This window comes from Urocampus carinirostris, chromosome 6, assembly GCF_059441175.1.
Source record: "Urocampus carinirostris isolate Australia breed hairy pipefish chromosome 6, RoL_Ucar_1.0, whole genome shotgun sequence".
Classification (NCBI taxonomy): Eukaryota; Metazoa; Chordata; class Actinopteri; order Syngnathiformes; family Syngnathidae; genus Urocampus; species Urocampus carinirostris.
Window position 1 is genome coordinate 12,830,147 of NC_142354.1, and position 12,965 is coordinate 12,843,111.

General features: G+C 36.4%; 1 protein-coding gene across 2 annotated transcripts; it reads right to left on the reverse strand.

Moving 5' to 3' along the window:
- Positions 1-263: 263 nt before the first annotated feature.
- msx1a (muscle segment homeobox 1a) lies at positions 264-10,289 on the reverse strand. Of its 2 annotated transcripts, XM_088337109.1 has the most exons (3): positions 10,161-10,289; positions 5,380-5,860; positions 264-992 (listed from the first exon to the last, which is right to left on the reverse strand). In XM_088337109.1, the coding sequence occupies exons 2-3, from the start codon at positions 5,834-5,836 to the stop codon at positions 574-576; spliced, it is 876 nt and encodes a 291-aa protein (XP_088193235.1). In that variant the 5' UTR covers positions 5,837-5,860; positions 10,161-10,289; the 3' UTR covers positions 264-573. The 2 variants fall into 2 exon arrangements, with proteins under 2 accessions (XP_088193235.1, XP_088193234.1); XM_088337108.1 differs by lacking the exon at positions 10,161-10,289 and having other exon boundaries at positions 5,380-5,951.
- Positions 10,290-12,965: the final 2,676 nt, after the last annotated feature.

A 12,965-nucleotide genomic window follows, 5' to 3' on the forward strand; every position in this document is an offset into this window, starting at 1 on the left:
AATACATTGCTTCGTTTCAAAATAAAGCAGTTGTAGACTAATACGCTAGTATTTTGGCAATATTTGTTTTTTTGTTGTTTAAATATTAAAGAGCAATAGGAAGAAGTACTGTTGGCAGTTATGGTGCGGTGATCAAAGAATACACAGTGTCCCTTTGACCACAACGTCACGTCAATCAAGACAAGCCCAATGAAAAAGAATAAACAATTTATTAAGTTATGTCACAAATATATTCATAATATAAATGAGGATATTTTTCCCTATGATACATTATTTTACAGTACGCCCTTGCGAAGGGAAATCCGATAACAGACACTAGTGCTGTTTTTAACTTTTTTTTAAAATGCTGTTGTTTTTTTATATACAACACACACAAAAATGACACTGTAATCCGGTCTAGATGGACGTAATATCAAAAATTAATAATTGCTTCCACAAAAGCAGCCTAATCCCGCTGCGCCGTATGAAAAAAATATATATCGGGGGACTTACTGGCAAGGTCCGTAAAAATGGGGTGGTCCTTCAGAAAAGAGTCTCAGATCATTGTTCATGATTATTTTCCGCAGTCCATCATCATGCCAGATGATACATGCCGTATCCGACGTGGGCCGCGTACAGACCCATGGGGGACACCGGCAGCGAGTGCCTCTGAAACGGGTTCGATCCCGGGTAAGAACCCGGGACGTGAGCGCTCAGCGGGAAGGAAATCCCGAAAGCTGGGGGGAGCATGGGTTTGGCGGCCATTTTCAGTTTCTCCAGTTCGGCCTCCTGCAAGCGTTTGGCTTTGGCCCTCCGGTTCTGGAACCAGATCTTGACCTGGGTCTCGGTCAGGCTGAGCGAGCTGGAGAACTCGGCCCGCTCGGCGATGGAGAGGTACTGCTTCTGGCGGAATTTGCGCTCCAGGGCCAGGAGCTGGGACGTGGTGAAGGGGGTTCGGGGTTTCCGGTTGGTTTTGTGCTTCCTCAGGGGACACGCCGGTGGACTTAACCTCCCTGGGAAATGGGACAGAAGCAAGACGGTTTAGATTTTGATGGCCTTTTTCATTTTTATTATCATTATTTCCAACTTTTTACATCCTACTTTTCAACTTCAGCCGCTTGCTCTCCTTATTCATGATTTCGATTCAAGCGATGACCTCACAAACACAAATCGGCACCTATTTACTCGCAGCAAGACAGACTATGTAGAATAAAAAAAAAGATACTTTATGAAAACAGATTTATTCGTCAAGTGAACAACGGAAGCGATTCTTCCCGCAGCTTTCCTAGTTTTTACTTTTCTTTACTATAGAAGTACTACTACAGTACTACTGAAGTACTACTGATTCTATAACTAGAATCTTACAAAAATACAACCGTAGAAATACTATAAAAACCCTACTACTAAAATACTATTGCAGAAATAATACAAAATCCTATTACTGGAATGCTACTGCAGGAATACTGCAAAAATCCTACTACGGAAAATTCTACAAAAATCCCACTACAGAAATACTACAAAAACACAACATAAATACTGCAAAACACTACTACAAAAATACTATAAAAAACACTAGAAGAATACGCTAACATCAACATTGGGAGCCTTTCGAGGTTCCTTCTTATTTTGGCTGCGACTGGAAAAGGTTAGGAGGAATGTATTTTTAGCAAGGTATTTCCCCAACAAATACTACACAAATACTACAAAAGTCGTACTAATGAAATTGATCAAAAAACTCTGCAGTAGAAATACCACAAGAATATGCTAACGTCTACACTAATAACGATTGCCGTTGCCCTTGTTAAGTGATGGTAAACCTGACAAACACAACGCGGCACCTATTTACTCACAGCAAGACGGATAAGACATACAAACAAGGATAATTTGTGTAAACAAGTTAATTCATTAAGTAAACAACACAAACAATTATTTCCACATCTTTATTCGTTCTCTGTTACGGAAATACGGCTAAAAGACTACTGCGGAAAATCTACAAGAAGGGTCCTCAAGCTACGGCCACCTCCACATTTGAGTCTCTCTTTTTTAAATAAAAAAATATCTGCGCTTGTTTTTGGTCGTAACGGAAATCAAACCCGGGTCGCGGCGGTGAGAGCACAGAACTCTAACCACTGCAGAGGTGATACGAAAAGGCAGTAGATTTGATATCGTCACCACACTATTTTTAGTCACGGTACCAGTTAATTTTTTGAGTGTTTCACATGTTACAATGACTCACTTAATATGCCTAGGATAAAATTTTATTATCATTTTAACATGTGAAATGCACAACAAAATTAACATTAGTCTCTGGTACCATACCTAATAACAGTGTGACGATGAGATCAAATCTACTGCCTTTTTGTATCTCATCTATAACACTGTGGGGTCCTGTGCTTAGAACTACGTGCTCTCCCCGCTGCGAGCCGGGTTCAATTCCCGTTGCACCCGACCGCAAAATACTGTGTTCTAATAAAAAAATAAGGAGTGCGCATTACACAATATTATGCATTATACATGAATAAATGCGGTATTTATTTTAAACGGATATTATTTGGCATTTGTGACCCGTCAACGCTTATATTCAAGGGCGTAGTTTTGGCAAGGATGCAGGGGACATGTCCCCACCAATATCAGGTGATCACTTAAAAAGACCCTTGCTTATATGTACAAATACATTTAATTCATGTAATTGCTAACAGGCTCAGAGACTGTTTCCTTGCTAGGGCCAGCATCACCCTAAATAAGAACACAAAACTGCGAAAGATTATAAAATAACCAAATGAACACTCTGTAGAAAAGAACCCTATGTTCATTCAGTTAGTGTTATAACTTTACTCTTAGAGTGTTCATTTAAAAGTTGATTTTAAGGTACTACGTAACAGTATTACTTTAAAACTTAAATAGTAAACGTGTAACTTTAAATCAGTGAACATATTCACGAATGAAGATTGTTTTTATTGTCATTAAAGTCAATTGCTAATAAAATGTTCTTTGCAAACCTGGTGAATATTAAAACGGGATTAAAAGGAAAATACTATGTATACATATGTAACGGGTGTAATAATAACTTTTGTTTTATTGAAATTCCTGCTGAAATATGTGTATATTTTGTGTTGCATTGTGCGGCTGAGTAGCGCTTTGTGTTGTGGCTTAGAGTCTATAAGTTATTGTCCTGCAGTATATTACATTAACAGTGTTTTTCTACAGTATTACTAAAGAAAATGTACTATTCATTTATTAATTCTTACTCTCATATGTAGAAATGTATTGATTCTGATATCACTGCAATATTTTTCTCATTCTCATTTACAATTTAGGCCATTCTACCTTGTAAATGTTTGCCAAAAATATTTAATAACACTCCTTTAATTCATATCTTTGTTTCCTCTTTTAAGTCTTTCACGATGTAAATCCGGGAGTGCCATATTTAATCACCCTAAACAAGCACACAAATGTGGAAAAACTGAAAATGTATAAATAAAATTCACATTTTATTTCCCTACCCTAATTTTGCGAACATGTTGTTACTACAGTCAAAAGCATGTAAATATGTATCCTGACATCACGTTTTCCCCTCAATTTTATTTCATATTTATTCTAGAGTGCCATATCGAATAACTGCCCAAAACAAGCACACGACTGCGAAGGAATAATAAACTGTATATCAATATCTTACGTACAGAAAATTATATATTTAAAGACCTCTTATTTGGGAAATATGTTACTGCTAAGGTACTTACAATTTAGGCCATTCTACAGACTACAATTTATAAATATTGCCAATCTATCCTAATCTTATGTTTTAATCTTCTTTTTATGTATTTTATTACATGTTTAACCTGGAGTTAAACGTATATCTATAATTTTTCGCAGTTTTGTGTTCTTATTTAGGGTGGTGCTGGCCCTATCGAGTAAACATCTAATCTCTTTGCTGACAATGTAATACACAGTAAAATAAAAAGACAAAACTCTCCATATTTAAAATCTTCACTGAATCAGTGTTATATCTTTACGTTTAAAGTGTTAATTTAACACTTTGGTTTTAACAGACTCAGTAAAATTTCTAATTTTGAAAGTAAATAAAACACTTACTAATTTACTGTATTAAATATACATTTTTAATACATGTATTCTATTTCTCTCTCTTATTTTAGAAATATGTTACAACTTGGGCCAGTCTCCAAGCACTAACAAATAAATAATTTTCTATTTATCCTTATATTTCTTTTATTTTTATTGTTCAAGTCTTCTATTACATATGTATCCCGGAATGCCACGTCTTATGACCCTCCTAGACGAGCGCTGTGAAAAATAAAATATTTCTAAAAGTATATAATTTATTTCCCTACTTTTATTTTGGAAATATGTCGCTGCAAATGTAATGACATAGCTTTTTTTCCTGCGACACTTATTACTTACATACTCGTCAACCTCGGCTAATTGCTCTCCTTACTAATAACTGGAATTCCCCTTGTAGCGCCTATCTACTCACAGCAAGACACATGAGGTAGAATAAAAGCCAAGACAATTTGTGTAAAGTCTATTTAAAAAGTAAATAACACTAAAAATAATATGTATGATTATTTAGATCAGTTTACAGGTTGTACATTTTAAATATCGACTATGTTCTTATTTTATATTATATTTTTCTATCGAGTCTTTTATCGTGGAGTGCCAGGTCCAATCTCCTGGTAAACAATGTTACATGACGTTAAAATCAATGTCAATAAAAACAGTTCTAATTTATTACATCGAAAAATCTTTCCATAGAGGCAAACACAGCCACAAAACGTTTAAACTCCGGTCATAGTTTTATTAAAAAATATTGATAATTCGATTTAAATAACACAACAACACTGAAAATTCCGTTTTTATGAATAGAATTGAAGCCAAATCGCACACAATATAACTGTGTTGTTTAATCGGAGAATGAAATACACGTGTAAACACCGATTTTCTTTGTTATTATTATACATCATGTGTTTTGATGTGAGTAAATAGGTGCCGCGTGGCGTTTGTTATCGCTTAATAAGCACAGTAATTAGCTGAGGTTGATCAGTAGGAGTATTTAAGGAATGTAAAATACAGTTTTAATTGATAACGAGGCAAAAACGCATACCGGAGAGAAGCACAAGAGAAAAAATTGAGTAAGTGGTAATTAAAATAAACACGTTTACCCAAATGATCTCCGTTGTGAGTAAATAGGCGCTTGTTTGTGAGGTTTATCATAGCTCGATAAGGGTAATGGCGATTATTTATAAAGAGAGCAATTGGCCGAGTTTGACAGCTATTAAAATACAGTTTTAAATCATGTAAAGGAAGAAAAAACGGTTCCAAATTGAATCGGTTCCCCGCGCGTAAAAGCGCACCAAGACCCCCCGCACAAGAAAGCGAACTTACTTGGCGGCGTGGGAGAAAAGCGAGGACTTTGGATCCAAGAAGTTCGCTCCTGACTTTCCGGACTTTCGGGTTTAATGAGAATCTCTTCTTGCATGCTCATGAGATCGCCTACCGAAAAGGAAGACCCCATGGAGATCCTGGGCGCAGAACTATCCAGACCTCCGAAGGGGATCCCTTTCCCGTGCAGAGCCTGGGACGACCCGGCCACGTCGGGGGATTCGGGCGCCTCCCGGGCGGGTTTTCGATCCGCCATCAGGGCCTCGACGCTGAAGGGCAGGATGGCCACTTTGGGTTTCTCGGGGTCCTCCGAGGGACTTGGACCGGTTTGCATGTCGCCTGCGGTCCTGAGTTCCGAATTTGAGGGAAGATCTTGGAACTCCTGGAGGTCTCGCAGATCCTGGCTTCTGGAACCCGCAGCGGCGGCCACAGCTGACGTCGACGCCGACGATGGGGCCATGCAGGTCGGGCGGACGCCGTGGAGCTGCGCGCGGAGGGGGGGGGGTTCGGGAGGTAATTTCGACACACAAAAAAAGGTGAATTATTTTTTTCAAAAACGAAGTAGTTGCTTCAAGGCTTCCACATCCTCGTGTTTATGAGAGGCGAACGGAGAGCGGAGCTTTAAAACGGGCGTGGAGTGGGAAGGGACCAATGGTGGAAGGCGTGGGACGGCCCCAAAAAGTTCTACAATTAGGAACCTCCCCCCTCAAAAATGACAATTCGGATAAACACAACGAAACGTATAAAGATAGATAGATAGATAGATAGATAGATAGATAGATAGATAGATAGATAGATAGATAGATAGATAGATAGATAGATAGATAGATAGATAGATAGATAGATAGATAGATAGATAGATAGATAGATAGATAGATAGATAGATAGATAGATAGATAGATAGATAGATAGATAGATAGATAGATAGATAGATAGATAGATAGATAGATAGATAGATAGATAGATAGATAGATAGATAGATAGATAGATAGAGAAAGCATTATCAAGTAAAATAAAGAAAGAAAAGACCATGTAGAAAAAAAGAACTATCATGTAGCCAAGGAAGAAAGTTATTGGACAATGAAGAAAGAAAGGAAGACAGATAATGGACCATCAACAAAGAAAGATAATAAACAAGATGAAAAGAGAACAAAAAAATATAACAAACCATGACATGAAGTGAACGGACCAGGAATAAAAATAGAAAGAATAATGGGCCATCAAGAAAGAAGAGTAATGGAGATTTTTTTAAAAAGTGTAAGTAAAATCAAGAAAGAAAGCTATTAGACAAGGAAGAAAGATAATTAACCTTGGAGAGGTATGGACAAGAACGAATGAGAGCAAGAAAAAAAAAAACCTAATGGACATTAAAAGAAGATAATGGACAAGAAATAAAGGGAAAATGAAAGGTTATTGTCATTAAGGAAAGAACGAAAGAAAGAACAAAAGAAAGAAAGGAAGAAAGAAAGTAGAAAGAAAGAAAGAAAGAAAGAAAGAAAGAAAGAAAGAAAGAAAGAAAGAAAGAAAGAAAGAAAGAAAGAAAGAAAGAAAGAAAGAAAGAAAGAAAAACATTATGACATTAAAAGAAGATAATGGACAAGAAAAAAGGGGAAAATGAAAGATGATTGACATTAAAGAAAGAAAGAAAGAAAGAAAGAAATAGAGAGAGATAATGGACGAAAAAAGTTAATGACCCATCAACAAAAGAAGAAAAATAATGAACAAGAAAGACTGAAAGAAATAAACTGAAAGAAAGGAAACAAAAAAAAACACCCAAAGAGAGGACGAAACAAAGAAAGATAATGCACCAGAGAGAAGAAAAAGGTAAAGGACCAAAAAGCAAGGGTAAAAAGAAGAAAAAAACTAAGAAAGACAACGAACCATCAAGTATATATATTTTCTTTACGATATAAATTCTGGAACTGAAACTGCCCTTTTCATCCACCACCCAGACGGCGGCCATTTTGCCCTAACAGTCTCATGTGACAAAATGGCCGCCCACTTGGATAATAATAGTCATCTCTTATTATATTAATCAGACTGATGTTTGGGGAAGACACTAAGTTAACTGTCATCATGAAAAAAGAAGACATTTTTAAAACAAATGTATTTAATAGAAACTCTTGTTTACTCCCAAAAAACAACAATATTATTATGATAGTACAGCGCATGTTTTTTTTTATTGAATCGTTGCAATAAAGTCTGTTTTTTAAGCATTTTTGTTTAAAAAAACAAGGTGACAAAAGTTAAGAGGAGCCACAAATAGATCACTGAATCACTAAATCCAAAAGAAATTTTCCTCCTCGGTGTCACTATAGACGATGCGCTGCTTCCTCCTTCCACCTCCCTTACGTCAGACGTCATTTCCTCTTCTTGCTAGTAACTTACAAGTTTTACGAACTTTCTTTCTGCTTTTTTTGGTCAAATATTTGTCGCTCGAGTCTCCGTCAAGCCTCCTCACTCAATCTTCCGCTTCTTTTCCGGCCCACGTTTTTGTCCGCAAGCTGGTGCGCCAGCTCCTCCCATGGGCGTGCCAGGAAAAACCCCCACGTTGGGTCCACCCCCTCGCCTCGATATCTGGAGAAACTCGAAACAACACCGAGCGTTTATCAAAACAATGCCTGACGACCTTTGTCAGAGTCCTGTTATCAAAATTCCCCAGCCAAAACATTCCGAATTTGGAACAGCGTGACCTGAAGCCCACTCTGTGAAATTCTTTATTGCACTCAATAAATGTAACTTGTATTTAATCGTATAAAATGTATGAAATCCTTCAGCGGGTTTAGGTTTAAATACCCGCGACTCGGATCAGGTCGGGCTGAATTTTTTAGGCCGGATCTTACCTCTAAGCCTCATGCAGTAAGGCGGCAAGTGTTTCCTGTTTTTTTCTTTTATATGGGGCCTGGGACATCTGGGACACCCGTAACACCCGGGACGTCGGGGACGCCCGGGACGCCATCTAAGGGCCCTCTGCATGCTTGGTGTTTATTACTAGCCGCAGGACCCCAATCTGATTGCTGCTCACTGCAAGCAAAGCAGTCGTTTAGGGCTAATTATCGTCCTTGAGGGAGAGATCACTGCCGCCATTCTTTCCCTTTGAGTACACATCTCTTAAAAATGATGGGGAGGGCAAAACAAAAAGTGGGGGCGGGAGTATTCCCCAAAATGAATTTTTTGGGGGGTTTTAGACAATCATTTCAATGGATTATCATATTTCAGGAATAAAGTCAGTTGGTGAAAATGTAGAAATGATCCCAATCTATACCAGGGGCTTCATACTCATTTTAGCAGGGGCCACATGCAATACTGAAATCTCACAGGGGCCAGACTTGTAGATTTAAGAGGAAGAGAGAAAGAAAGACAGGGAGGGAGGAAATGAGAGAGAAGAGAAAAAAGAGGAAGGGAAAGGGAGAGAACACAATAGAGAGAAAAAGAGAAAGAGAAATAAAGGTGGAAAAAGAAAGAGTAAGAAATAAAGTGAGAACGAACCCATTATGTAAATCCAATTTACAGAAATGAGACAACGGCTTTGAATGGACTCGAAAGGTTTCGTTGCATGCATTTTTTGACACTTCAAAATAACTTCCTTCATTTTTACTTTTTCCCCCCTTTCTTTTTAAGGTACTTTTTCTCGTTTCTTTTCTCTTTCTTTTCTTTTTTATTTTCATTTGTTTGCCTTTCTTTGTTTCCCTTACTGTTTTTCAATTGCTTTTTTTCCTTTCTTTTCTTGTACTTTTTCTTGTTTCTTTCCCATTTTCTTTTCCTTTGTTTTCCTTTTTTTGTTTCCTTTCATTTTCCCTTTACTGTTTCTCTGTTGCTCTTTTTTCCTTTCTATTTTTCCCAGTTATTATTCCTTTTTATTCACCCCTTCCTTTTCTTTCTTTTGTTACCTCTTTCTTTCTTTCTCTCTTTCTTTCGTTACCTCTTTCTTTCTTTCTTTCTTTCCTTATTTCTTTCTTTCTTTCTTCCTTCCTTTCTTTCTTTCTTTTGTTACCTCTTTCTTTCTTTCTTTCTTTATTTTTCTCTTTCTTTGTTTTTCTCTTTCTTCCTCTCTTTCTCTCTTCCTCTCTTCCTCTCTTTCTCTCTTTCTCTCTTTCTCTCTTTCTCTCTTCCCCTCCTCCTCTCCTCCCCTCCTCCTCTCCTCCTCTCCTCCTCTCCTCCTCTCTTCCTCTCTTCCTCTCTTTCTCTCTTTCTCCTTTTCTCTTTCTCCCCTTCTCTCTTTCTCCCGTTCTCCCTTTCTCGTTTTCTCTCTTTCTCCCTTTCTCTTTCTCTCCTTCCCTCTTTCTCCCGTTCTCCCTTTCTCTTTCTCTCTTTTCCCTCTTTTTCTCCTTCTCTATTTTGTTTTTTCTCCCTTTCTCTTTCTCTCTTTCCCTCTTTCTCTCTTTCTTCCTTTCTCTATCTCTCTATCTCTCTTTCTCTCTTTACTCTCTTCTGCGAGCCGTCTCTCTAATCAAGATAAGTCCCTCCGGTCCGTCTTTCCCCCGCAGACCGCAGCGTCCTCGCAAAGCGTCCTCGCTAATTGTCAAGTCTAAACAAGGCGTCACGATTTGTCAGTCACTTGAATTTGCAGACAAGTCAGCTTGTTTTCCGGCGCCAGCACGACTCCATCAAAGACTTCAGCTCAGCGAGACGCGCTCCTCCTCCTCCTCCTCCTCCCTTTTCTCCCCTTTTCTCTCTTTTCTCTCCTTCTTCTCCTCCTCCTCCTCTTTCTTCCCCACCTTCTTTTCTTCTAGCCATTCAGCTTGCAAAATGCGCCTTTTCTTAGCCCGTCGCACGCCACTTACCTTCTATTTCAAAGGCAAAACTGGTCCGCGGGCGGACGTCATTTAGACCTTGGGTCGCAACGCCTTTTGGACATGTTCGAGTCCAGAAAATGGGCTTATGCGGACTAAATTAACCCCAAAGATACTGTGTTGTGTTTAAGGCATTTCGATTTATAACCCCGAATAGACGTCTTTTTATGACGTTTTTTCGACCTAATTATGACGCAAAGGTAAATAAAAAACTAAGTAAGTAAATTCGTCATCAGCATCCAAATATTCGGTTTTACTACATGTTTTTCCAACCCCATCATGATGCGTGTGTACAAAATACTGTAATAAATACTTATATGTATAAGTGCATATATGCATTTCCACATTTTTGCATCCGATTCACTCCGTTAATGCTTTCGGGAAATGTCCCTACTTTTGAGTACTTTTAAATACTCTTTACTAAATTATGTATACTTTTTTCCATATTTTTCTGTTATTTCTCATACCTTTCAGTTCTTTTTCATAGTTTTGAAGACTTTTAACTACGTTTTGTACAATGCACTACTTTTCAGGTATACCTTCCAGTACTTTTTACTACGTTTCAATATACTTGGTTCATTCTTTTAGCACTTTTAAGTACTTTTTTATACTTTCTCGAACTTTTCGTTTTATCTGTTCATACTTTCTGGATTTTCATACTTTTCAGGGTACTTTTGAGTACTTTTTACCACAAATTGTACAATGCACTACTTTTCAGGGATACCTTCCAGTACTTTTTACTCCGATTCAGTATACCTGGTTCATTCTTTTAGCACTTTTAAGTACTTTTTCATACTTTCTAGAACTTTTCGTTATATTTCTTCGTACTTTCTGTTTTTTCATACTTTTCAGGGTACTTTTGAGTACTTTTTACGACGTTTTGTACAATGCACTACATTTCAGGTATACCTTTCAGTACTTTTTACTACGTTTCAGTATACTTGGTTCCTTCTTTTAGCACTTTTAAGTACTTTTTTATACTTTCTAGAACTTTTCGTTATATCTCTTCGTACTTTCCGTTTTTTCATACTTTTCAGGGTACTTTTGAGTACTTTTTACTACAATTTGTACAATGCACTACTTTTCATTGATACCTTCCAGTACTATGTACTACCTTTCAGTAAACTTGATTCATTCTTTTGGTACTTTTTTATACTTTCTAGAACTTTTCGTTATATCTCTTCATACTCTTTGGTTTTTCATACTTTTCAGGGTAATTTTGAGTCCTTTTTACTACATTTTGTGATTTTCTAATTCATACTTATCTGTTGGTTTTCATACTTTTCAGTAATTTACAGTACTTTTTGTACTACTTTTCAGTACTATATCGTACTCTTTCGCACTTTTTTCCCATAATTTTCAGTTTTTATTAGATTTTTTTGGACTTTATAGTACTTTTTATTCTCTTTAGTACTTTTAATACCTTCTTCACACTTTTCAGTACTACTCTTTGTGTTTTTCAGTACCTTCTCATACTTTTTGGTACTTTTTCATATCTTGTATGATTTTACCTTTGAATACGTTTTACTACATTTTGTATTCTATTTCTGATACCTTCAAGTCGTTTCTCATACTTTTGAGTGTTCATAGTTTTGAATACTTTTCACTATGATTTGTATGACACACTATATTTTTCAGGTCCTTTTGATACCTTCCAGTACTTTTTACTCCGATTCAGTATACCTGGTTCATTCTTTTAGCACTTTTAAGTACTTTTTCATACTTTCTAGAACTTTTCGTTATATCTCTTCATACTTTCTGGTTTTCATACCATTCAGGGCACTTTTTAGTGCTTTTTACTACATTTAGTGCTGTTTACTATACTTTGCAGTACTTTTTCATGTACTTATCGGTTGGTTTTCAGTACTATTTCGTACTCTTTAGCACTTTTTTCCCCATAATTTTCAGTTTTTATTTGATTTTTTGGGGGGGTATTTTATAGTACTTTTTATTCTCTTTTTGTACTTTTAACACCTTCTTCACACCTTTAGGTACTTTTTCATATGTGGTATAATTTTACCTTTGGATACTTTTTCACAATTTTGACTACTTTTTAGACTTTTGCACATTTTTCTGTTCTTTTTTACTTATTTGTAGTCTCATGTTTTTCAGTCCTTTCGTACTTGTCAGTATTTTCCATACCTTTCAGTACCTTCAGCGTGTTTTAGTTCTTATTATTATCCTTTTTTTATCATCTTACTTTTTAGTATTTTTCATACTTTTCAGTACTTTTTAGGAGGTTCTAGTGCTTATTGTAATCTTTTTTTAATCATCTTACTTTTTAGTATTTTTCGTACTTTTCAGTACTTTTTAGGACGTTCTAGTGCTTATTATAATCTTTTTTACCATCATCTTACTTTTAGTATTTTTCATACTTTTCAGTACTTTTTAGGATGTTCTAGTGCTTATTATAATCTTTTTTATCATCTTACTTTTTATTATTTTTCATACTTTTCAATAATTTTTAGGATTTTCTGGTGCTTATTATAATCTTTATTTTACCATCTTACTTTTCATACGTTTCAGTACTTTTTAGGATGTTCTAGTGCTTATTATAATATTTTTTCATCATCTTTTTTGCCACTTTTCAATTCATTCTTCATATTTTTCAGTACTTTTCAGTAAATTTCCGTAGTTTTACCTTTTGTCTCATTGTTTTTTTCCTTCAATATTGAAATGTAACATTTTCAAATGATACACTTTGATCCCTATTCTTATAGCCTTGTCTCCAATATACTTCAAGCGAATTCTTCCGTTCTTATCGCCTTTGCATCTAATTTCAAGAAATCGCTCATT

Coding starts and splice junctions, on each gene's coding strand:
- msx1a (XM_088337109.1), bottom strand. CDS start 5,836: ATGGCCCCATCGTCGGCGTCGACGTCAGCTGTGGCCGCCGCTGCGGGT. Junction 993..5,379: donor CTTTTCTCCCACGCCGCCAA/GTAAGTTCGCTT, acceptor CCCATTTCCCAG/GGAGGTTAAGTCCACCGGCG.